Raw genomic sequence first — 23765 nt, forward strand, 5'->3', positions numbered from 1 at the left:
GAAAACGCAATGGAATGAAAATAAAACCGATTACAGATTAAATCGGCAGATTTACACAACCAATAGAAATAGCTCCCTAACGCGCCATTCGTCGCTATAGATTCACGCGTCAGAGAAAGCATGTAAATCGACGCGTCAAATTGACGAATATATTAGGTCATATGATATTACATGTTATTACGTTTGTGCAAAGACCATATTCGCATGAGAAATAAATATTGATAATTTGGGATAGCGTACTGAATTCGGATGTGATCGGTTTTACGAATTTTGCCGATGCGACATCTAAGTTGCGTCGTACTTTACGTCAAATTGTTTGTATTTTAGTTTTGTAGGTTATATATAACGTTTGTCTGCGACTTGCGGGCCACATTCTCTCGTGAAAATATTAGCAGTGAAGCAGCGGCGCGGGGGGGGGTGTCATCGTTGTGGGAGCAGATCAGAGCGCGAACATGGAGTCCTCGTCCTTCTGTATCTGCCGGTGCGGCGGCGCGGCGGGCAGGCCGTCGGCGGCGGCGGCGCGCTCCGCCAGGAACTTGTCGAAGTCGCTGCTCGTCACGCTCTCCGGGGCGCCGCTCGCCTCCGACGCCGCCTGAGGTTTGAATTAACTTTTTATATATAGCGAGCCGAGATGGCTCAGTGGTTAGAACGCGTGCATCTTAACCGATGATTGCGGGTTCAAACGCGGACAAGCACCACTTTATATATGTGCTTAATTTGTGTTTATAATTCATCTCGTGCTCGGCGGTGAAGGAAAACATCGTGAGGAAACCTGAATGTGTCTAATTTCATCGAAATTCTGCCACATGTGCATTCCACCAACCCGCATTGGAACAGCGTGGTGTAATATGTTCCAAGCCCTCTCCTTGATGGAAGAGGAGGCCTTATCTCAGCAGTGGGAAATTTACAGGCTGTTACTTTACTTTACTTTTACTATATAGCGTGCCTATAATTTTCCTTTTATGAACAGCGTTCAATTATCCTTTGTTAGTTCACATTATCTTTTTATATATAGCGTGCCTATAATTTTCCTTTTATGAACAGCGTGCAATTATCCTTTGTTAGTTCATATTAACCTTTTATATATAGCGTGCCTATAATTTCCCTTTTATGAACAGCGTGCAATTATTTTTTGTTAGTTCATATTAACTTTTTATTTATAGCGTGCCTATAATTTTCCTTTTATGAACATCATGCAATTATCCTTTGTTAGTTCATATTAACCTTTTATTTATAGCGTGCCTATAATTTTCCTTTTATGAACAGCGTGCAATTATCCTTTGTTAGTTCATATTAACTTTTTATTTATAGCGTGCCTAAAATCCTTTTATGAAAAGCGTGCAATTATCCTAAATAACCATTTAGTCATATACAGCTTAATAAATACCATTATAGATTTTTATTTGGAAGAAAATTATAATAAGCCTTTATATATTAAATAGCATAATATATAGTGGAAAATTCTGTGATTATATATAGTTTAAAGTAATAAAATAAAGACAAATAAAAGTGTTAATGTAAAAAAAATGTGAAACAAAAAATTAAATGAAACGATAAGTCACCTTCTCCTGCGCTAACCAAGCCGATATCTCATCGAATTCTCTCTGATCCATTCCAGTCGGCTGTTGACAATCGGCACCGAGTAAATAAAAAAATAAATACCAATAAAAACTAAATAGAAAGAAAATAAATCATTCTCATAAATACAAAGAAATAAATGTTATTTATGTATGGAGAGGCGAAAAAATCGTTGGTTAGATTAGTACAGATACAAAAGATCCTATACACCTGATGATAAAATTTTCGAATAGAGGGTTTTTTCCGACAGTATATCGTTATTCTAGGGGTCACTGTAATAAAGATCACATTTTGGATTCGTAAATGTGTTGCGGAGTGAATGAAAATGACAGAGGGTAGTGGAATGACGTTTCATTTAGCATTATTTGGGAATTAGTTTGAGGTGGCGGTAAGTGGTGGCAGATGGTGGTAGGTGGTGCGAGGTGACGGTAGGGGTGATTGGTAGCCAGAGGGAGTTAGAGTTAGTGGTAATTGGTTCAAGGTGGTGGTAGGTAGTGCATGTTGGTGGTATGTGGTGCGCAGTGGCGGGTGGCGGGTGGTGGATACGCACGAGCGCGGCGGCGGGGCGCAGCTGCGCGGCGGCGGCGAGGCCGGCGCTGCGGGGCTCCTCCGCGTTGTCTGCGTAGCTGCTGCCCCTGCACACACGCAATGAGAGTGAAATAATAAAAGTTGTTTGTTACAATTTTATTTTCTACGCGCTATATTGTCAATTATACATTCACTACACTATGAAATCATAAAAGAAAAACCTTTGAACTATTTTATTGATAATATTTTATAAGGAATGTGTTTACACTACATTAATTTAAAATTCAATTTTTGACAATACTCTTAAGCGTAAATAATCCTCCTGCCCTCTCAATTTTATTTGGAATCAGCGCAGCCTCTCCTTCCATACCTCTCAGTCAGGCGTCATCTCACAAGTAATATTCTTTCACAGAATCCTACATCGTTTCTTTGGTCGTCCTCTACCTCTATAACCATCCACATCCATGCTCAAGGCCTTCCTCATTCCTCAGCATTACAGCCGCCTTTACATAACTTCTCGGCTATCGGTGTCATTTTCAAACTTCCTCTAATGTACTCATTCCTTACTCTATCCATTCGCGAGTCCCTAAATACAATAGGACCTCTCCAACTCTACCCATGGGTGTCTTAAGAGGCGGAGGTGACCACTTAACACCAGGTGGCCCATTTGCTTGTTCACCAACGCTTTATGATATTCTTAAATTACAAATGTCGAGTTACAAATCACTGACCCGGTCTTGGCGGTCTCGTAGGTGACGTTCCGCGACTGCGCGAACATGTCGAACTCGTCCTTCGAGCTGCTCGGGGACTTGTCAGGCTGATCGTCTTTTACGGCTGAAAACGAACGTAATAAGTATATATGTAGGTTTAAAGATTATTTATTCTCATAAAGACAATCACATCACTTACATGAGAACACATTTGAAAAAATAAATACAAACAATTTGCAGACATTCGTTGTCGTACTTACATTTATCATTTTTGGAAACAACATTCAAATAATTAAATAATACATAAACAAAAAATAATACATAAAGAAAACATCACCCCGATTTGCAAATACCATTACTCCATTTACATACTCAGACAGTACACATATGTGCATTATACGTCATAAGTTTAGTGAGAAATAGTGAGAAGAATAGGCTATTTGACTGGTTTCTAAAATTCATTTTATATTATTTGGAACCCAGAAAAGTTGATTTTTTTAATTCTAGTACATATTTGCCGAAAAATATCATATTAAAAATTCCATATTTAAATAACGCGCGAAAACGCTACTTGGACAATATGGCGCTGCAATGGGGTCGGTGACGTCACTTTGCTGTATTTTAATCTGTGGTACGTATAGTAGAAAAGCAAGGTTTACAAGAAAGTGACTTCATCATAAGCCCGGCCAATCAGAAACATTTTGTGTCACGTGACAAACGTTTGAAAAAATGCATTTTTATTTATTGATTTTTGAATAAGTTAAATATTATTTTCAAGTTTCGTTAATAAATAACCATTTTTAAACTTACAATATATACACTGATTACAATAATTCACAATTTATTTTCGCATTGTCAAATAGCCTTTTAGTGAGAGTATATGACGCCATCTTGTTTTTCCTACTGCTTGGAAAAGAGTGTCAATGGGATTTGAACGGCGCTCTAGTGAAGCTCCGCGTCAATGGTACAGGCGGGCGGCGGCCATTATGAAAGATCAAGATTTCCCGCGCACCACGTGTGCGTCGAATCGCTAATTTCCGACAGACTATTTATTGCTTTGTAATAGATTCATTGATTCATTTGTGTCCGTGTATATTTAAACGAAACTATATTTATGACTACTGTGCTATTATTTATGTAATTGATTTGTTTAATTAATTAAAATCTATTGAATTTGAATACAACGCAAAGTGTTTATATATATAGGTGAAATTAAAGAAATAAAACATTAATATGATCTGATTTATATGATACACAAATCATAAATATGATTATATTGGGTACTTACATAGTTTAGCTACGTCGGGCACGTCATCGCTGAGATCAATGAGTGCGTCATCTTCGGCCTTTTCCGCTGAAATCGAGCAATAGAAATGCCATTATTAATAATAAAATTAGCAAATGTCATCAAATTGGTTCAGTAGTCAGTAGTTTGGCTTTGAAAGACCAATAGACACAGACTTTTGCATTGATGATAGATGTTATGTCCCTGACGCCAGTAAAGTAACAGCCTGTAAATTTCCCACTGCTGAGATAAGGCCTCCTCATCCATTAAGGAGAGGGTTTGGAACATATTCTTCCACGCTGTTCCAATGCGGGTTGGTGGAATACACATGTGGTAGAATTTCTATGAAATTTGTCACAAGCTGATTTCCTCACGATGTTTTCCTTCACCGCTGAGCACGAGATGAATTATAAAGACAAATTAAGCACATGAATCAGCGGTGCTTGCCTGGGTTTGAACCCGCAATCATAGGTTAAGATGCACGCGTTCTAACCACTGGGCCATCTCGACTTCGATGCCAGTACGTTCTATTATATTAGAGTACAGTAAAGTTCTGATGCAACCCTTCGTTGTATCCTAGACACACACTTTTTGCCCAATAATTTAAACGTTAATTTTATTATAAATTCATTAAATCAAAATTATATAATATATATTTTTTTAAATATTTATTATTTATTTAAAAAAAAGAATATCCAAAACTACAGTATTAATTTTCGAATTTGATATTCAGTATAACATAAATTTATTTTTATATCCATCCAATCGATTAAAATTTCTAAGTATCGTAAATTTAAAAATGGCGGCTAATCTCTTGCATCACTCTCACACTATATATCTCTGTTGCTGTCTAGGTGCAAAAAAGGGCAAAAAAATCTTGCTTGAATATTTATAATACATAACAAATTCAACTCATGTTAACTACTAACAAAATACATATTGACATCGGTAAATGATTTATTATGATTTGATATTAATATCTTTGTTAATTATTAAATTACTTTTTGACGAGAAGGGCAAAGTTCTACGTGGCGACGCAAAGTAAATTAATGTATTTTATTTCGTTTTCAACAAAATATTTTAAAATAATCTGCAGAACAAGTTTCATAATGTTTTTTTTTAGTTTTTAACGCATTTTTAAGGAAAAAAAATCGTATTGAAATAGTAACGTTTTCCATCTCGCATTTTAAAATTTGGATTGATAATTATTGTTTAATTAAATATTGAGAATTATCTAATGTTTAATCAGATAAAAAATAGATTTCAATTAATACTTTTTTTAAATAAATGTTTGTAGTTGCATTTTTTGCTTATTTTGAAAAAATCTAAAAAATGCGATAACTCAAAAATGGTTAATTTTTGCATCATGCATATGGGAGACGAAATGACTGCAACCTCTTCACCTCCTAACGGGATTACATTAAAAATACCAATAACCCTGTATAATTGGAGACAAATAAAAGCTCGTTACTTACGCGAGGTCGTACCGGGAACACCCATAGCGGCACCCAAGATGGCGGACGGAGTCGCCCCACCGGTTGCGGCGATCCTGAACACAATAACAGCTAGCTTAGTACAGTGGAGTGGGAGTGTATTGTGTATGTGTGTGTGTGTGTGCGGCGACGCACCGGTTGCTGAGGAAGACACAATGACAGCTAGCTTAGTACAGTGGAGTGGGAGTGTATTGTATGTGTGTGTGTGTGTGTGTGTGTGTGTGTGTCGACGCACCGGTTGCTGAGGAAGACACAATGACAGCTAGCTTAGTACAGTGGAGTGGGAGTGTATTGTGTGTGTGTGTGTGTGTGTGTGTGTCGACGCACCGGTTGCTGAGGAAGACACAATGACAGCTAGCTTAGTACCGTGGAGTGGGAGTGTATTGTATGTGTGTGTGTGTGTGTGTGTGTGTGTGTCGACGCACCGGTTGCTGAGGAAGACACAATGACAGCTAGCTTAGTACAGTGGAGTGGGAGTGTATTGTGTGTGTGTGTGTGTGTGTGTGTGTCGACGCACCGGTTGCTGAGGAAGACACAATGACAGCTAGCTTAGTACAGTGGAGTGGGAGTGTATTGTATGTGTGTGTGTGTGTGTGTGTGTGTGTGTCGACGCACCGGTTGCTGAGGAAGACACAATGACAGCTAGCTTAGTACAGTGGAGTGGGAGTGTATTGTGTGTGTGTGTGTGTGTGTGTCGACGCACCGGTTGCTGAGGAAGACACAATGACAGCTAGCTTAGTACCGTGGAGTGGGAGTGTATTGTATGTGTGTGTGTGTGTGTGTGTCGACGCACCGGTTGCTGAGGAAGACACAATGACAGCTAGCTTAGTACAGTGGAGTGGGAGTGTATTGTATGTGTGTGTGTGTGTGTGTGTGTGTGTGTCGACGCACCGGTTGCTGAGGAAGACACAATGACAGCTAGCTTAGTACAGTGGAGTGGGAGTGTATTGTGTGTGTGTGTGTGTGTGTGTGTGTCGACGCACCGGTTGCTGAGGAAGACACAATGACAGCTAGCTTAGTACCGTGGAGTGGGAGTGTATTGTATGTGTGTGTGTGTGTGTGTGTGTGTGTCGACGCACCGGTTGCTGAGGAAGACACAATGACAGCTAGCTTAGTACAGTGGAGTGGGAGTGTATTGTGTGTGTGTGTGTGTGTGTGTGTCGACGCACCGGTTGCTGAGGAAGACACAATGACAGCTAGCTTAGTACAGTGGAGTGGGAGTGTATTGTGTGTGTGTGTGTGTGTGTGTGCGGCGACGCACCGGTTGCTGAGGAAGACACAATGACAGCTAGCTTAGTACAGTGGAGTGGGAGTGTATTGTGTGTGTGTGTGTGTGTGTGTGTGTCGACGCACCGGTTGCTGAGGAAGCGCGCGTGCCGCAGCAGCAGGTTGTGCAGGCGGTCGTTGGCGAGCAGCAGCTCGGCCGTGAGCGCGCTCTCGCCCGCCAGCCGCGCGACCAGCTCCGCCACGCGCGCCTGCATCGCGCGCAGCGTGTCCGCCAGCTCCTGCCAAACCCACACCGTACACCTGACTTACTATCTCCAATTTATCGAGTCCATAAAAACTTTTTGGATTTTTTTTTTTTTTTATGAAATAGGTGACAAACGAGCAGGAGGCCCACCTGATGGAAAGTGACTACCACCGCCCATGGACATCTGCAACACCAGGGGGCTTGCAGGGATTTTTAACCAAATAATTTTTCAGTGGCAACCCCGAACCTAACGCTGACGCTTCGGTGAGCACGGAAACCAGATTTCTCACATCGAATCAAATCATTTTTTTTTTGTTTTTGAATCGTCAACAATTAAATACTACAACCGTATCGGAAAGCAGCTTCTAGCGAGAAGAAACTCGCATAGTTGCTCTTTTTATATAAACAGATTTACAATGCTGTTGTAAATGTGCAATTTACAGTAATTAGTGTCCTATGATGGAACCCGAGCCTAACTCCAGGCGTTTCTTTCTAAAACGTACTCTTTTAATGAATAATAAGATTCATTTATTTAGTCTTCTCACTCTCCTCTTATCGGATTACCGTCCCATCCATTTATGCGCGCGGGTCTAAAAAATGCACCCAATACTGCGCACACATGTTTGTTTGTACAACCAACTTACTTAAACTGGACTGTTTTTTTAGTAATTATTATTCAAGGAAATATATCAATTAGACTAATAAATATAAGTTATTCCGAGTAAAGAAACATGATAAGCATTCAATACACAAGTATATAATAGATATGTAACATTATGTAAAAACCTTCATTATACATACAACATTTAATTTAGTTATAGAATTTTCTCCTCCGATTACCTGTCAGTGTGAAAGCAGAAAGGCGATTAAATATGTGTCATTCAATACACAAGTATATAATAGATATGTAATATTATGTAAAAACCTTCAATTTACATAGAACATTTAATTTTGTTATAGAATTTTCTCCTCCGATTACCTGTCAGTGTGAACGCAGAAAGGCGATTAAATATGTGTTATACTAACGTTGAGCAATTCGATGTCGGTGTCGTGGTGCCGGTGGTAGGGCTGCGCGGTGAGCTCGGTCAGCATGTCGTTCATGACGGTCATGTTGCCCTCCACCACCGCCAGGTCGGCGCGCAGCTTGCTCGTCTGGCTCTCGGAGAGCGTCACCTGCTGCGAGATCGATACGCTCACTATATATTTCCTTCATAAACTTTTAGAACTAGCGCGCACTGGTGACTTTTTACATATTTCATTCATAAACTTTTAGAACTAGCGCGCACTGGTGACTTTTTACATATTTCATTTATAAACTGTTAGAACTAGCGCGCACTGGTGACTTTTTACATATTTCATTCATAAACTGTTAGAACTAGCGCGCACTGGTGACTTTTTACATATTTCATTCATAAACTTTTAGAACTAGCGCGCACTGGTGACTTTTTACATATTTCATTCATAAACTGTTAGAACTAGCGCGCACTGGTGACTTTTTACATATTTCATTCATAAACTGTTAGAACTAGCGCGCACTGGTGACTTTTTACATATTTCATTCATAAACTGTTAGAACTAGCGCGCACTGGTGACTTTTGTCACGGTGACTGTTTCGTCACTCTTGTCAAGTCCGTGAACAGATGCAGACACAAATGTCACCCAATTGTCACGTCGTAACGTGCGCGCAACTCCATACATATTCATGGACTCGACAAGAGTGACGAAAATCACCAGTGCACGCTAGTTGTTAGTGTTCTAAAGATTTGATGACCTCCGCGGTCGAGTAGTGTGTGCTCCGGTTTTTATGGGTAAGCCACTCCGAGATCCCAGGTTCGAAACCTGCCGAGTCGATGTAAAAAAAGTTCATTAGTTTCTATTTTGTCCTAGGTCAGGGTGTTTGTGGAACCGTCGTTACTTCTAATTTTCCATAACACAAGTGCTTTAGCTACTTAGATTGGGATCAGAGTAATGTGTTTGATGTTGTCCAATATTGGTTTATTTATTTGTTATTAATTACAAAGATGCTAATTGTAATTGTATATTTCGAGAACAACGTAAATTTGATACAGCATACTGAATTACATATAAAAAAGAAAATGAACTATGACTATAAATTAGCTACTCATAAATAAAAAAACTTTTTATTCAATTTTCACCTTTGAAATGAACGGAATTAAGTAAAGGAATTGTTATAAAATTAAATAAAAACAATAACAATATTTGCCCCACTTACTGTGCCTGTAATTTGCTCCTGTGTGGGCCGACTGGGCGAATTTTGCGGGATGGCAGCGCGTTGGGGCGAACCAACGATGGGTTCACCACCATCTGGCACGCTCTGTTATTTTAAAAATATATTATGAATATTTATAATACAAAAAATCCAAAAAAAAAACCACCACACTTAAATCGCAATTATCTAGAACTGCTAAATTAAATTATTTTCTTATTTTTAATCATGATGTAAATCTATTTAAAAACTCCGAAAACCTTATTAATTGTGTTTTTGTATGACCAAATATATTAAATAAATAAACTTATTTCTTTTTTTAAGTATGTTCGGCTCAAAAATCAATAACCATATTAAATGTTGTTCTTACTCTTTGCGGTGTGAATATAGGTGCCATAGCATCCAAATCTGTCATTGGAAACTCAACGCCTTTGGTTCGCAGCTCATTGTATACTTGACCAACTCCCTGAAAATAAATCACGATCATATTCATTATCATCATTAAATACTATATAAAACAAAGTTGCTTACCGCTGTCTGCTCTATGAATGCTTAGATCTTTAAAATTATGCAACAGATATTGATGCATTTTTTTTAATAGATGGAGTGATTCTAGAGGAAGTTTTTTGTATATAATACATCAATATAGTAAAGAAATAAGAAAAAATCTGTAGTATATTTAGTATCAGCATTGTAGCGGTGCAAAGCCGAGCGGGTCGCTAGTTAAAATATAAACTCAACTCAAATGTCATAAAAAAAATACAGAACAATTTACGTTTGACCTGTAGAGGTCAAAGGCGAGGACGATAATCTCGTTACTGCAAAGGCTAAATTAATCACTATCAGATGTAATTTAATAAGCCCAGGGTTGCCTACTTCAATGTTTTTTCTCCTGAAGAGAAATTCCTATTCATCAAAATTTCTGTATCTGAATATCTGTTTGTAATATTAAAATAGCCCTTTTTTACTCAATGCATGCATGTATGTATACATGGTACATATACCAACAACATTTAACAATTAACAATAACATTTTTTACAATTTTTATTTGTCTTCCTGTTTGTTCCGGCTAATCTCTACAGGTGAACCGATTTTGAGGGGACTTTCATTGGCAGATAAATTATATAATAAGGTGTAACTTAGGCTACAATAATATTTTTATTTGTTAAGTTCAAACGCGTACAAGATCGCGGGCACAGCTAGTACAATAAAAAAATCTCCAATACATAAAAAAAAAATATTGTTCACTCACATTTCATGCACTAAATATTATAATTGTTATGTAATATCGTAAAAATTCCATTTAGAGCAAAACTTTCGTATATTAATGATGATAATATTTTATAAATATTCATTACATTACGTTAAATAATATTACTTGCTAAAGTTAAAATATAATACTACAATTACACAAAAGTATAACAGTTACAAAATTACACCTTGCACCATTAATATAATAATTATGTTCTACTAACTCATTTGTGTCATGGCAACTATTCTCGACAACTAAATAACTAATATACAGAAGTATAGGTAGTGCTCAAGTGTGCAAACACAGATTGCCTTTCAATTCCCTTATACTAATGATATTATATGGGTACCTTTTGCATTGTGATCTGACATGGATGTTTATATGAGATGAGATGTGTTAATAATAATTATATTAGTGTATTTTACCTGTAGTTCTGGCTGATTTTGGAAAGCGTCAGCCCAGCATTGGATGAGACTAAGAACTTTCTCTTGCACAACTGTCGGTGGATCATTTTTAGGACCAATAAGTTTCACCTGTGAAATAAAAAAATTGTTCAGCTGGTTTCATAGAGTAATAATTGTATAGTTTGTTTAACTTTGATTATAAAAGAGGTTTCATTGACATTGTCAAAACAAGTTCTTAATTAAACTCCTTTAAGAAAAAAACAAATTTCATCAACCTCTAATAATATAAATAAACATAAAAAACTCTACCAATCGGTGAAGCTATTAAAAGTGCATTAGATAAGAATACATCTTAAGCTGAGTCTCAATTATATTTCTATGCTAATTTATTTGAACAGAAACTGTAAAATATATATGTTGCATATACATATATTAATTATTCGAGAGTTCTGTTTATACCAATATGCTAATATAAGAATAAGCTTGTTTTAAAACCAGCTTTGTGAATTAAATAACGCTAAAGATAGTGACATCATGCTAATATATATTTAAAATAAAATAAAACTATTATCTTTTTATTACATTATTTAAGAAGTCAAGTTTATACTCCTTTTATTGTTCTTTACAAAATCAGAACAGAAATAACTGCAACTGGGGTATCATATGTATGATTAAATTATAACTAGGATTTTGAATTTATGGATAAGAAATATGTACATTACATTAAAAACAAAACTAATGTACATTATAGCTTATAATATATAAATTAGTTTTGTTCGCAAATCAAATATTTGACGAAAACATAAAATTTTAATTTAAAATAAAACATACTCATCATTAAAATAAAAATAGGATACTATATACAAATGTAAATAAACTATGTGAATAACATTTTATCAGATAAAACATTTGATAGACATACATGTTATAAATATTCTTAATATGGAATTTGTGACTGTTTGTTTTTTTATTTAGATAATAAAGTAATAAAATCGATGAACAGACAAAATAATCAAAAAAATACATATAATGTTTTTTTTTTTATAAATTACTTTTAATTATATCTTGAATTACTAAAACAGAGATTGCGACCTTACCTTTTAATAAAAACCAGAACAAAAGCCTTTCAATATTTCACATTGCAAGGTCAAATTATTACCCAAATAAACAATACCAGTTTACTTTGAATTTAATTTTCTTTATCATGATTAAGTTGCTACGAAAAGATTACATACAAATAATGGTCTGTCTGTATGTATTGATCTTTGTATATTGTAGATATAATAATAATAATGAACTCACCAGTTCAGTAATGAACTCCTTGTTGCAAACTAATACATGGAAGCTCTTTCCACAATTCTTGACGCAAGTTTCGAGTACAGTTAGAGTATACATAACTATGGTGTAGTTTTTTCCTGCACTCTGAGTCAATCTCTTTCGAATGGCTTTGATAGCGTCTTTAGGTCCATCTGTACTACTATTAATAATATCACATATTTCCATGTTAAGAGCCCAATTTTCCGACGGCAACGATCCATCCGTAGCTTGTTCTGGAACATTTTATACACATATAACATAACAAATGTCGTATTTTCAATAAGTAATTTGAAGCCGCTAATTAAATATGAAACGAGTCATTAAGGACTAACGTATTGGCACAAACACATAAACAACTCTTTGATGACAAAGAGAAAATTTTACTTCTTAGTGCGCAACAAAACGAAAGGAAACTTAAGTCACGGGTTTTTAAAATACCGCATAAAGCCTAGCAATATCTGGATGTTATTTTAATTTCGTTTACCTATTTTCTGGCCAACAGGCGAAGCGAAAGGATTCCCTACTCCGAAAAACGACATTTTTGTAAAGTAATCCTATTATAAATAAATAATTTCACCGATTTCACTTGTCACCCAGATAGACGTAAAAATACCTAGTCTGTGAAAAAGTTTGTACTGTCAGATGTCACAAGAATGTTCAGATTTACGCAGCACATTTACAAATTACATAGCTGTTGTGCAATTATTTTGTTATGTTTATTGCATAAAATAATATTAACAGTTTAACGTAAAGAGTAAATAAATTAAAATTTCTACTTTTGCATCGTTTTAATATTGAATCAGAATATCCATTATATATCTAATACTTGAAATGTTCGAACATGGTACGGAAAATACGTAAATCGTATCGTTTAAAGTTTCAACCATTACATTTCATAATAATACGATGTTTAATCAAAAAGGGTCCTTGTTCCAATACAAATAAGTTACTTTTTAACAAAAATATTTTTTCAGCAAGTTGTCCTAGCGACAACATAAACAAATAATTATACGTTTGTAAACTTAATTATTATAGCTGCACTACTATTTAAAATATCGATATTATCGGGTACAAAAATAATTCACTCTAATATTAAAAAATGACAGAAAAGAAATCTCTAAACAGTCTCATAATACATCCTAATATTGAACCTGGTGTTATAGACAATGCTATGCTAACACGATGCATTTTAGAATATGGTAAGCGTATTCTAATTCCTTCAAATTATATCAGACTTATAAAATATATCAGCAAAACAGTTATGTATAAATAAGTTTAGGCGTTAATATCTATTTAGAATGTCATAAAATAGTTTTGAATTTTTTCTTCTCCATCAGGACCAAAAGAAGAAGCTGGACGGTTGTTCGCGGAAGAAGGTGTCCATTTAGATGAAGCACAAATAGTTCGACTTGAGTTCCAAAATATTTTAAGAATTGATCATCTTTGGATGCTTAAATCTTTAAGAAAATTAACTTTAGCGCACAATTTGATTGAAAAGATAGAAAATCTTGAGCTTCTGGTTGGCTTAAACGAATTAGATTTATCTTTTAATAAGATTGAAAAAATCGAAAATTTAGATGAACTGGTTAATCTAGAAGTACTAACATTGTTTCATAATAAGATTAGGAAACTCGAGAATATGGACACACTAGAAAATTTGTTGGTGTTCAGTATAGGGGATAATTTAATTGAAGACTATAAGGAGGTATTGATTTTGTTATGTTACAATATGTTTTTAGTCTCTACTTACTATTTATACGTATTGATCACAATGGGACTAATTTGAGACAAAGAGATGTAGGTACCCACCCATACAATATTACTATAGTACTAGGTAGACAAATACCTAAGACAAAAGTAAACAACGAATAACGCTTTCCCCTTATTAAATTTACGTACAATAAATCACCTATATTGAAATTTCCCAACACTTGTTCTTTTAAATGACAAATAATGAATATGAAGTTAGCAAATGTTTGATTACGTATTCATGAATCCATTTCAGATGGCTTACATGAGGAGGTTTCGTAAATTACGTTCTGTGAGTTTTAAAGGTAATCCTTGTTGTGACGATCCCATGACTAACCAGTTTTTGAAATCCGCTCTTATTCGTGTCACTTATTTGGACTATAAGCTTATCGCCGAGGAAGAAAGGGAGAGTGGAAGAGCGTTATTCCGGTAATATTATTTTTGCTTTTAAGATAAAAGTTAACCTTATATTTATTATAATTTACATTGATTTTGAAGAATTTAAGATAAGCTTTTAGATCGTCCGATTTATCATCGAGTTCTTCTCAGTTATTTAGGTACATTATTGTAGGCTCATGGGGCAAATTATGCTTTTTGATTTAAGTATTAAGCCTACTGAAAGTAGGTGTTCTTAAAGAACTCATCTTTCGAACTGAGAACGTTCCATTTATTTAAAAGAAAATGCCATTTCAATATTGCCTTAATGTTAATAAAATAAAACAAATCCCCAGAGGTCTTTTGCGTAAATTGGATGACGCAGATGAAAAGGCAGAAAAAGAGAGATTAGCGAAAGAAGACTATGAAGCCAAAGTCAAATTTTATGCGCTGTCCTTTGTTGAATATTTAAGCGGTCCCGAGTTACTGGATTCAATGTTCGAGAAAGACCCAGATGGATCACTGCTGCTTAAAGTTGGTGGCGAATTGTTGGGATTCTATGAACAGTACCTATTTACTTTTTACTTACTAAAAATAAATTATAAATAATAATTTATAAAAAAACGACAGTAAAAGTGACGGTAATACCTAAAATGTAGTGTTGTGTAATATGACCTTATAATAACATATTTTTATATTCGTTAGATACAAGGAACAATATGAAGAAACAATGGCAGGTCTGGTCGAATTTGCACAACAGGCGTATAACTCAAGGCAGAATGAAATTAAACTCTTTAAAGATCTAGTAGATAATGCTTTAGAAGCTAGCGTTGTCAAGAGTAAAATGTAAGTACACAATAATAACACAAGATTATATCAAATTATTTAAAAGTAGTCAAATAAACGAACAAATAAATTATGGTTATATCGTGTGTAAGACAATATGGCTGGAAAGAATGTTACTTGTGAGATGACGTCAGAAAGAGATGTATGGAAGAAGAAAATAAGCTGAGTAAAATTCTGATTAAGGAAGGATGATGATGATGCTGATGTTTTGAAAGTAGTAAAATAGTCTATGTCCATATTATGTCATCGCCTTTAATTCGTTTATTTTAAAGGACATAATAGGTAGGCGGACCCATAAATAGATCACACTATGTTAAGTGGTGTTAAATATTAACGATCCCTTGCTTCCCAATGTGTTAGAAAATCACAAGTAACGACGGTACCACAAACACCCAGACATAAGACAACATAGAAAACTAATGAAGTTTTCTACACCGACTTGGCGGGGAATCTTATCCGGGACATCGGAATAGCATACTCATGAAAACCGGTGTACACGCTATTCGACCATGAAATCACATAAATTCGGTGTATAATTAATAAATAGTTAAATAGAAACAACTATGTTAATAGTAATATCAATTAAACTATGTAGGTATATCTTGGTGGTAGGGCTTTGTGCTAACCCGTCTGGGTAGGTACCACCCACTCATCAGTTATTCCACCGCCAAATAACAGTACTCAGTATTGTTGTGTTCCGGTCTGAAGGGTGAGTGAGCCAGTATAACTACAGACATAAGGGACATAACATCTTAGTTCCCAAGGTTGGTGGCACATTGACGATGTAAGGAATAGTTAATATTTCTTACGGCGTCATTGTCTATGGGCAATGGTGACCACTTACCATTAGGTGGCCCATATGCTCGCCCGCCAACCTATAACATAAAAAAAATCTAATTTTATTTGCTATATATCAATTCTATTTAAAATAAACGCTTTAGGGTCGTGGCAGAATTTGAGGAAAAGAAAAAGCCGTTGATCGACCAAATGAACGAGCTAATAGGCAAATTCACCAGTAAGAAGGCCACTATAGAACAACTGGAGCCTAATATTATAGACGCTGGGGAGGCCTTCAACGACATTATCTATGATTTATGGAAAAAATTGATGACTATTGAGATGCAACTATATGAGCAATGCGAGGTAACGTAAACAAGTTCTACGATCAAGGAAGATTACTAATCACGTAAAAAATATGACATCGTATTGCCGATAGTAATTTATCTCAATATTAAAATAAAATTTGCTTCTAAGTAGGCTTAAGGTAAATTTAATCGTTACATTACGAAAATAACACGACATCCTTGTTAAATTACCTATTTAAGTTATAAGTGTCAGGGAATTGACTCCAGAAGATCCTGTAAAAAATTCAGTTATTATTTTGAACAGCAGTAAATTCGTTAAATGAATTATGTATATGAAACTTCCATTGAAGCTTTTTAAGCTTATATAAATGCAGAAAAATGAAAAAGGACCTATATAATCGGTCGTTGTGGAACAACTTTATCATGTTTTATTCCGTTAATATTCTGAATAATTTCGCTATGTGGGGAAAAATATCATATTTAATCGCTATGGTTAAAGTTTTCTTTTTTATTGATGTGGTTATAGCTTGGTGCTTATTCAAGGCAATAAAACTTTGATTTTTATCATATCGTATACTAGGAGTCACGAGTACAATTCGCAGTGAATATGACAGAGATGATAACAAAGTTGCTCGAAGTCTCGCGGAATGCGTTCGGTGCCTGGCGAGAGCACGAGGGCATGTGGTCCATGCGCCAGTTCGAAGCGCTTTCTAAGCTACTCGGCAACAAGATAATGCTTGGAGACGCCCCACCGGAATTATTTGAAGTATTATCTGTCTTATTATTAGTAACCCTCGTCATTAAAACAAATGGCTGATTGAATTTTATGTACTAGGTAATGATGGATAGGGATCAAATGATGAATCTTATTGCCCAATCGTCCGACAATCACATGCGGTTCATAGATGCGCGCGAAGATCTTCTCATGACTCGCGCGAACAACTGGCGGGATGAACTCATTCAAGGCGCTAACGAGTAAGTAATCAATCAAATATTTAGACTGTAATTAAGTATATTTTATTGTGATTGATTTTATTGAGAATTTTAGCGCCAGTGGTCAATCTTAGTATCGCTGTCTGAACGATAATACTTTGCGGTACAGCTGAGTGTGATCATAGTGCGCGCGTTTTTCCTTCTCGTTTGTAATCTGTTTGTGATCCCATTAAATTATAAATGTTTATAGTTTACTAGCGAACTGCCCAGGCTTCGCACAGGTCTTATTTTACAATAAGAATAATAATAGTGAATTATAGATGTAGTTAATTTATACCATCAGCAATAATGTAGATTTCTACCATTGACATTTTTTGCATCGTCTCATTACTTCCGAGGATTACCCCTATTAACAAAAAATATTTATATTAGTATAGAATATGCCGCTTATACGTTTAACGTCTCCGACGCAATTCAAAGGTTAAAAATAAAGTTAAATATTAAGTCAAGATCATAATCGAGGAGAAACTTGTCGAAATTAGACGGCTTTATTTAAGTCTGGACAGTTAGTATCAAATAAACCCCGACTTTGTACGGATAAGACACGCGCTATTTTTAAACCAATGAGATATGAACATACACCAAACTATCTATTTCCTAACGTATCTTATGTCGGCCGTCAAATGTAGCCGACAAAGTCTGTCAGTCGAATCCTTTTTTTCAAGGAAATGGTATAAATGGGGCAAATGCACGGATTTCTTTCATTGATTTTATTTGATTTCATTCATTCATTAATTTGCTTTTACGTATCCAAAATAAATGGGTTCCAGGCAAGCAAATGACGACTATGACAATGCGACTCAACTCACATTTATATAGTCAAGATACAGAAAGAACTTTCTTATTATTTATTGAGTACTATTATTTACTGAGTAATATTATTTACTGGTTACTGGACATTATTATTTACTGAGTATTTTATTTTCAGCAATGAAATAAAGCGAAATAGAGACAGAATTCTAGAAATATATTACTACATAGATAACCAGCGCGAAGAATGGACAGACATGCAGATGAATATGACTGAAACCGTCGATCCGGAAACAGCGGCGCTTTTGGGAGACGATTTTTAATTAATAAAATATATTTTGGAATTTCATTCATAAACTTTTATTAATAATCCGATATGAATACAAAAATAATGTAAGTATTAAAATTTTTGTATAAGTTGTATACATATCTTAACACAATTCAATTCATTTTTATATCTAACATACAATAATTCTGACTATGTACATTATATATATGCATTTTTTTTTATTTATCAAGGCAGTATTTAAAATGGGCTCGTGATTCATAATACTAACCCACAGACAGCAAATAAATTTTTACTCCATCATGATATCATTATAATATGTAATCATTATGTATGTGTGTGTGTGTGACATTATAATATGTCTTGTATGTTACCCCCCAAGCTAATATAGGGATGACAATAATCTACTTATACTGAAGCTTTCTCAAACAAATATTCAAAACATATAATTGCACAATACTTTCATTATAACCTATACTGATTCTTTTATGTTAATTTATTTGCGCTTAGTTGACATTAATTAGGCTTTCTTTTTCAAAGATTGAATATACATATCAAGACTTTGTTGAACTTTAGGATTTTTAAGATAAGCTAAAAATTCTTCACAGTCAGCCTTTCGATTTTCTTGAAGATTCTTTAAAGGTGCTTGACGTATTTTTTGCTTCGTTATAGATCTGGCCAGTGGAGGGATCCTTTCGAACTTCTTAATAAAACTCTTGCATTTGTTGATCGCATCAGCTTTATCAGATGCACTTTCATCTACAAGACGAACCTGCAATACATTTATTAATATACCTATATATTATATATTTACATGTTAAGAAATTACTGATATCCAATTTGGATATGAATATTAAATTTTAGATTGAAACCTCTTTATATTATTTGGGTGTAATGATTTTTGCATTATTTCATTATTAGATATGCTATAGATTGCATTACTTTAATCAATTTTTAGTGAAGATAGCTTATCTTGATAATTACTAATGATAGAATATATTATTCAAATAAATTTATTCCCATTATTTCAAAGAAAATAGTAGAAAATTAATTCTAAAGTTAATTATGAATCAAAATATAATTATATTATGACATAGCATCTTCTTGCTCATGAAAGGTTAGTTTCAAAGAAAATAGTAGAAAATTAATTGCAAAGCTTTATGATCAAAATGAATCTCAGATCTTAATGAATCAAAATATAATAATATTATGGCACAGCCTTTTCTTGCTTATGATTGAATAGGTAATCTTATTTTGTTATTAATTTAATGTTGACCATACCTTTAAAGCTTCATCAACTGTGAACATCCGAGCGGTGGTGAGAGCATACTCCGCCTCACGTACAGGAATGGTGTGGCACATGGTGTCCATGAACCATGTTGGTGCTACTATTCCTAAGGCAGTTTCATTAAGCCCAATTGTGAATTTACCTTGTACCATTACTCGGTATTCACATGACATAGCTAGCAAACATCCACCAGCTGGAGCATGACCCTTAAATAATAATTTTAAATATATGAAAATTATTGCTTGTTTGTTCATAGTATGATTTGTATTTGGTACTATAATATAAGGTGTGCTAAAGGCTTTCTATTAATATGAAAATATGAGCTTCTTATTTGATAAATTTTGGTAATTGGACTTAACAAGGCTGCCTCAATAGGTTACCAACTAATCATATTTTATATTCTAGGGTCAGTATTATGTTTAAAGTATAAATGTATATTACAGTATCAATCTTGAGAGTGAGAAAATCATTCAGATATACATGTATCTATTGTGATCATTTCCATTTTCCTTCTGACTACTTACTTCCTTCATATAAATAATATAAAAACCGTAGATCCATGTAATTTCAAAGTTTAAATAATAATTTATTTTTATTGACTATTCAATAATTCTCTTAAAATTGCTTACCAAGCTTAAATTGTGGCATGTGGTTTTTGCTATGTTGTATATTAAATATAATCTATATAATTTTTTTTAACAGTAATACTCACATTGATAGCTGCTGCCGTTACAAAGTTTGAACCAAATAGCTTAAACCAAACATCCTGTAATGTTGTCCAAAATTCTTCAGCTCTTTTAAAATCTGGCTTATACATTTCCATTATGTCTAATCCTGCTGAAAATACTGTAGGTGATGACTGTAATATAAGATATAATGAGTTATTTTTAAAATATTTATAACCTGTATTGAGTTAATAGCATATTTTATTACAATGGCAGTTTAAATATTTAAATTATAAGGAAATACTTACTGATGTTAGTATCAATCCTCTGCTTTTATTTTTTGCTACTTCATCAAGAGATTTACTTAATTCTCTTAGCAAATCAAGGTTAAGGCTGTTGACCGGTGGTCTTTGCATCGTCATTATTGATACTCCATCATTGTCTACTGTTAAATCCACCAAGGGCCCTTGACTGGCCATGGTTCGGATGTTAGGAGCCAGACGCTTAGCATTGTTTATAACTTTCCGTAAAAACATTTTACCTATAATGCATGTTAATAAAAATAAATTTATATGATAGTCAGCATTAAAAACATATGTGGATTTTTTTTGCAGAATCCATTGAATTCGAATCATGATAAATATGCGCAGCGCAGGATTATATCGCCTTTTTTTTGTCTAAAATAAATGGGACTCAATAATTTACAAGTTAAACCATTAATACAGTAAGGCAAATCATTTATTACTACTAGTTTACTGCAACATGATTTAAATAATGAACTCTTCAAAATTTTAATTTTTTTAAAAGTTAGGTTCAATGTACCTTTTAATTTTTATCCATTAATTTAATTAATTCATTGAATTAAAATTTTTTAATTAATAATGTTAAGTAAATAATAATGAATTTATAATTAACATGACAAAAAATTATTTTTCATTACCTTTAATATATGCACTCTCAATATGAAATATAAATCACAAATAATAAAGTTATGAAGAAATTCGAATATAAAAATTTTTGAACTTTAGACTACTCATTCAATTATTATTACAACTGGACTTTGACACGATTTGGCATTTATTGTTAAGCCTGTTGCACACGTTGGGCCAGCGTGTTGGGCCAGTACATTGGATGAATGTCTACGATTTGTGTGATTTTGGTCATTGGCGGCAAATTGATAAAACCGCTAAATAATAACATTAATCCATTTATCAAAATGTGTGCTGGAAATTCAATTTCTTTTTTTTACTCGATGTTAATAGTATCGATAAAATCGACAAAAACTTCTATATCTTACTTCTAAATCTTTTTTTTTAGTATTGTAAGTATGCCGGAGTACTGTACTAATAATCAACATATTTGTTTGTTTTACTTCCTAACGTCAGCAATTAAATAATTGCAATTATTTAATTGCTGACGGTATGAAGTACTATATAAATTAAAAGTCACTAGAAATTAATGATTTCCAAGAAGCACTTGACAACTTTTTTTCAAAATAAAATGAAAACCATTTAAGATATTTAAAAATCTTTATTATCAGGTTGAAGTTCATTCAAGACATTTATGAATGGAACTCGACTTTGCTCATCGCCACCACCGGGGCCACATTTACAGTGGTTGACCCGTTGGACCCAATTTTCAATGACTCGGTCACACCTTTCGGCTGAAACGGCTGCTATTTCGCGTTCAATGTTGGCCTTGAGCTCTTCCATCGTCTTATAGGCTTCTATAGGCTTATTAGCGTATAGCAATGACTTGATGTAGCCCCAAAAAAAAATCTAGAGGCGTTAAATCGCATGAACGAGGGGCTATTAGACAGGTCCATTTCTTGAGATAATACGCTCATCAAACTTGTTCTTCAAAAAATCGATTGTAACGTGTGCTGTTGCATGTGGCGCCTTCCTGAAAACCACATGCTGTCCAAGTCCACATATTCCAAGTTGGGCCAAAAATTTCAAGTTAACGCTCTTAAAGTAGCGGCAACAGACTCCGAATACACACTCACAGCGTTACCGCCGACGGAAACGAGGACCCAGACTTCACCACGATGAAAATGTTATGTTTACTGAATAAAGTGACAGTCATAGTTAAAAGGTGCGTTTATAAAGTAAATTAAAAATTGTCAAGTCCCTGTTGGAAAACCCCTTATTAAGATATTATAGATCAACGAAGATTTCATGCTTTGATCGAGTTCAATGGCGTTATCTTTTATTTTTAAAATCATCCTTAACTTTAAATTTTGTTTTATTTTTTATTTGTCTAATTGTAATATTGTCAATAAAGTAAAAAATAGATGTGTTTAAATATTTGAAGTAAATAAATTATGTAATTGTGTATCCTAATTGAGCCGAGATGGCCCAGTGATTAGAACGCGTGATTCATAACCGATGATTGCGGGTTCAAACCCAGGAAAGCACCACTGAATATTCATGTGCATAGTTTGTGTTTATTATTCATCCCGTGCTCGGCGGTAAAGGAAAACATCGTGAGAAAACCTGCATGTGTCTAATTTCATTGAAATTTTGCCACACATGTGTATTCCACCAAACCGCATTGGAACAGCGTGGTGGAATATGTTCCAAAACTTTTCCTCAAGGGGAGAGGACGCCTTAGCTCAGCAGCAGGAAATTTAAAGGCTTTTGTTGTTGTTTTTATATCCCATTTAACATTCTACATGAGATCTCTTCGTTTTTAAGCGATTATTGGCTCATTATCTCATAGAAGATGAAGACTACTGATTTATACGTTCCGCTAATAAGTAGCTGAGGTCAGGGATTAGAGATCTAATGTGACTCCAGTTACGGTACAACACAACTTAGATGTAGCATCGGCAAAATTCGTAAAACCGATTACTGACGATTTACACAACCAATACAAATAGCTCCCTATCGCTACATTCGAAGCTATTCGTCGCTATAGATTCTTGCGTCAGTTCAATCCGAGAAAGCAAATCGACGTGTCAAACTGACGAATATATTAGGTCATATGATATTACAAGTTATTACGTTTGTGTAAAGATCATATTCATATAAAAAATAAATATTGATAATTTGGGATGGCGTACTTAATTCGGATATGGTCGGTTTTACGAATTATGCCGATGCTACATCTAATTTGTGTCATACTATCCTAAGGGTGTCCTTCAAGGATCAATAGGGTATTCTACTATGCTTGAAAAAAACACTTCAAAAGGTTGATAAAGCCACAATAAATATTTAAAATAAAAACGTTTTCATTACAAAAAGTTAAATTAAATTTCCTTTTTATTTCCGCTAAACCGCTGTCAGTCATATTGATGACGTCAAATTAATTCCAATCCAATCCATACATCAGCCCATTTCCGTCCACTGCTGGACATAGGCCTCTTCAATTGCACGTCACTGAGATCGTTCTTGGGCTACTCGCATCCAGCTCCTGCCAGCCGTCTTGCGTAAGTCGTCACACCACCGTGCTCGAGGACGT

At 34.6% G+C, this 23765-nt stretch overlaps 3 protein-coding genes across 3 annotated transcripts; 1 reads left to right on the forward strand and 2 right to left on the reverse strand.

The window, feature by feature from the left end:
- Positions 1 to 408: 408 nt before the first annotated feature.
- LOC124536442 (target of Myb protein 1) lies at positions 409 to 12889 on the reverse strand. Its single transcript, XM_047112983.1, has 13 exons — positions 12751 to 12889; positions 12252 to 12499; positions 10971 to 11078; positions 9663 to 9758; positions 9299 to 9400; positions 8092 to 8241; positions 6948 to 7099; positions 5577 to 5650; positions 4105 to 4170; positions 2838 to 2940; positions 2129 to 2213; positions 1563 to 1622; positions 409 to 592 (listed from the first exon to the last, which is right to left on the reverse strand). The coding sequence occupies exons 1-13, from the start codon at positions 12803 to 12805 to the stop codon at positions 440 to 442; spliced, it is 1452 nt and encodes a 483-aa protein (XP_046968939.1). The 5' UTR covers positions 12806 to 12889; the 3' UTR covers positions 409 to 439.
- Positions 12890 to 13365: 476 nt separating this feature from the next.
- On the forward strand, positions 13366 to 18535 carry LOC124536293 (dynein regulatory complex subunit 3-like). The gene is given in 9 exon segments (XM_047112809.1): positions 13366 to 13465; positions 13604 to 13971; positions 14272 to 14444; positions 14747 to 15019; positions 15096 to 15236; positions 16178 to 16379; positions 16902 to 17087; positions 17157 to 17296; positions 18243 to 18535. Coding segments are annotated over 9 exon segments (1728 nt in total). The 3' UTR covers positions 18388 to 18535.
- Positions 18409 to 21425, reverse strand: LOC124536292 (enoyl-CoA delta isomerase 1, mitochondrial-like). Its single transcript, XM_047112808.1, has 5 exons — positions 21244 to 21425; positions 20612 to 20844; positions 20351 to 20497; positions 19632 to 19844; positions 18409 to 19122 (listed from the first exon to the last, which is right to left on the reverse strand). Exons 2-5 carry the CDS (start codon positions 20837 to 20839, stop codon positions 18871 to 18873), a joined length of 840 nt encoding a protein of 279 aa, XP_046968764.1. The 5' UTR covers positions 20840 to 20844; positions 21244 to 21425; the 3' UTR covers positions 18409 to 18870.
- Between the last annotated feature and the right edge of the window lie 2340 nt (positions 21426 to 23765).

This window comes from Vanessa cardui, chromosome 16, assembly GCF_905220365.1.
Source record: "Vanessa cardui chromosome 16, ilVanCard2.1, whole genome shotgun sequence".
Lineage (NCBI taxonomy): Eukaryota > Metazoa > Arthropoda > Insecta > Lepidoptera > Nymphalidae > Vanessa > Vanessa cardui.

Bases quoted from the DNA above. Each gene is read 5' to 3' on its own strand.
- LOC124536292 (XM_047112808.1), bottom strand. From the start codon at position 20,839: ATGTTTTTACGGAAAGTTATAAACAATGCTAAGCGTCTGGCTCCTAAC. The intron at 19,845-20,350 runs GTGAGTATTACT...TTATTATTTAAG, and splicing joins TAACGGCAGCAGCTATCAAT to GGTCATGCTCCAGCTGGTGG. The intron at 19,123-19,631 runs GTATGGTCAACA...AATGTATTGCAG, and splicing joins CAGTTGATGAAGCTTTAAAG to GTTCGTCTTGTAGATGAAAG.
- LOC124536442 (XM_047112983.1), bottom strand. From the start codon at position 12,805: ATGTCGTTTTTCGGAGTAGGGAATCCTTTCGCTTCGCCTGTTGGCCAG. The intron at 11,079-12,251 runs GTGAGTTCATTA...TTTATTTCACAG, and splicing joins AGGAGTTCATTACTGAACTG to GTGAAACTTATTGGTCCTAA. The intron at 1,623-2,128 runs GTGCGTATCCAC...GATTGTCAACAG, and splicing joins TGCGCCCCGCCGCCGCGCTC to CCGACTGGAATGGATCAGAG.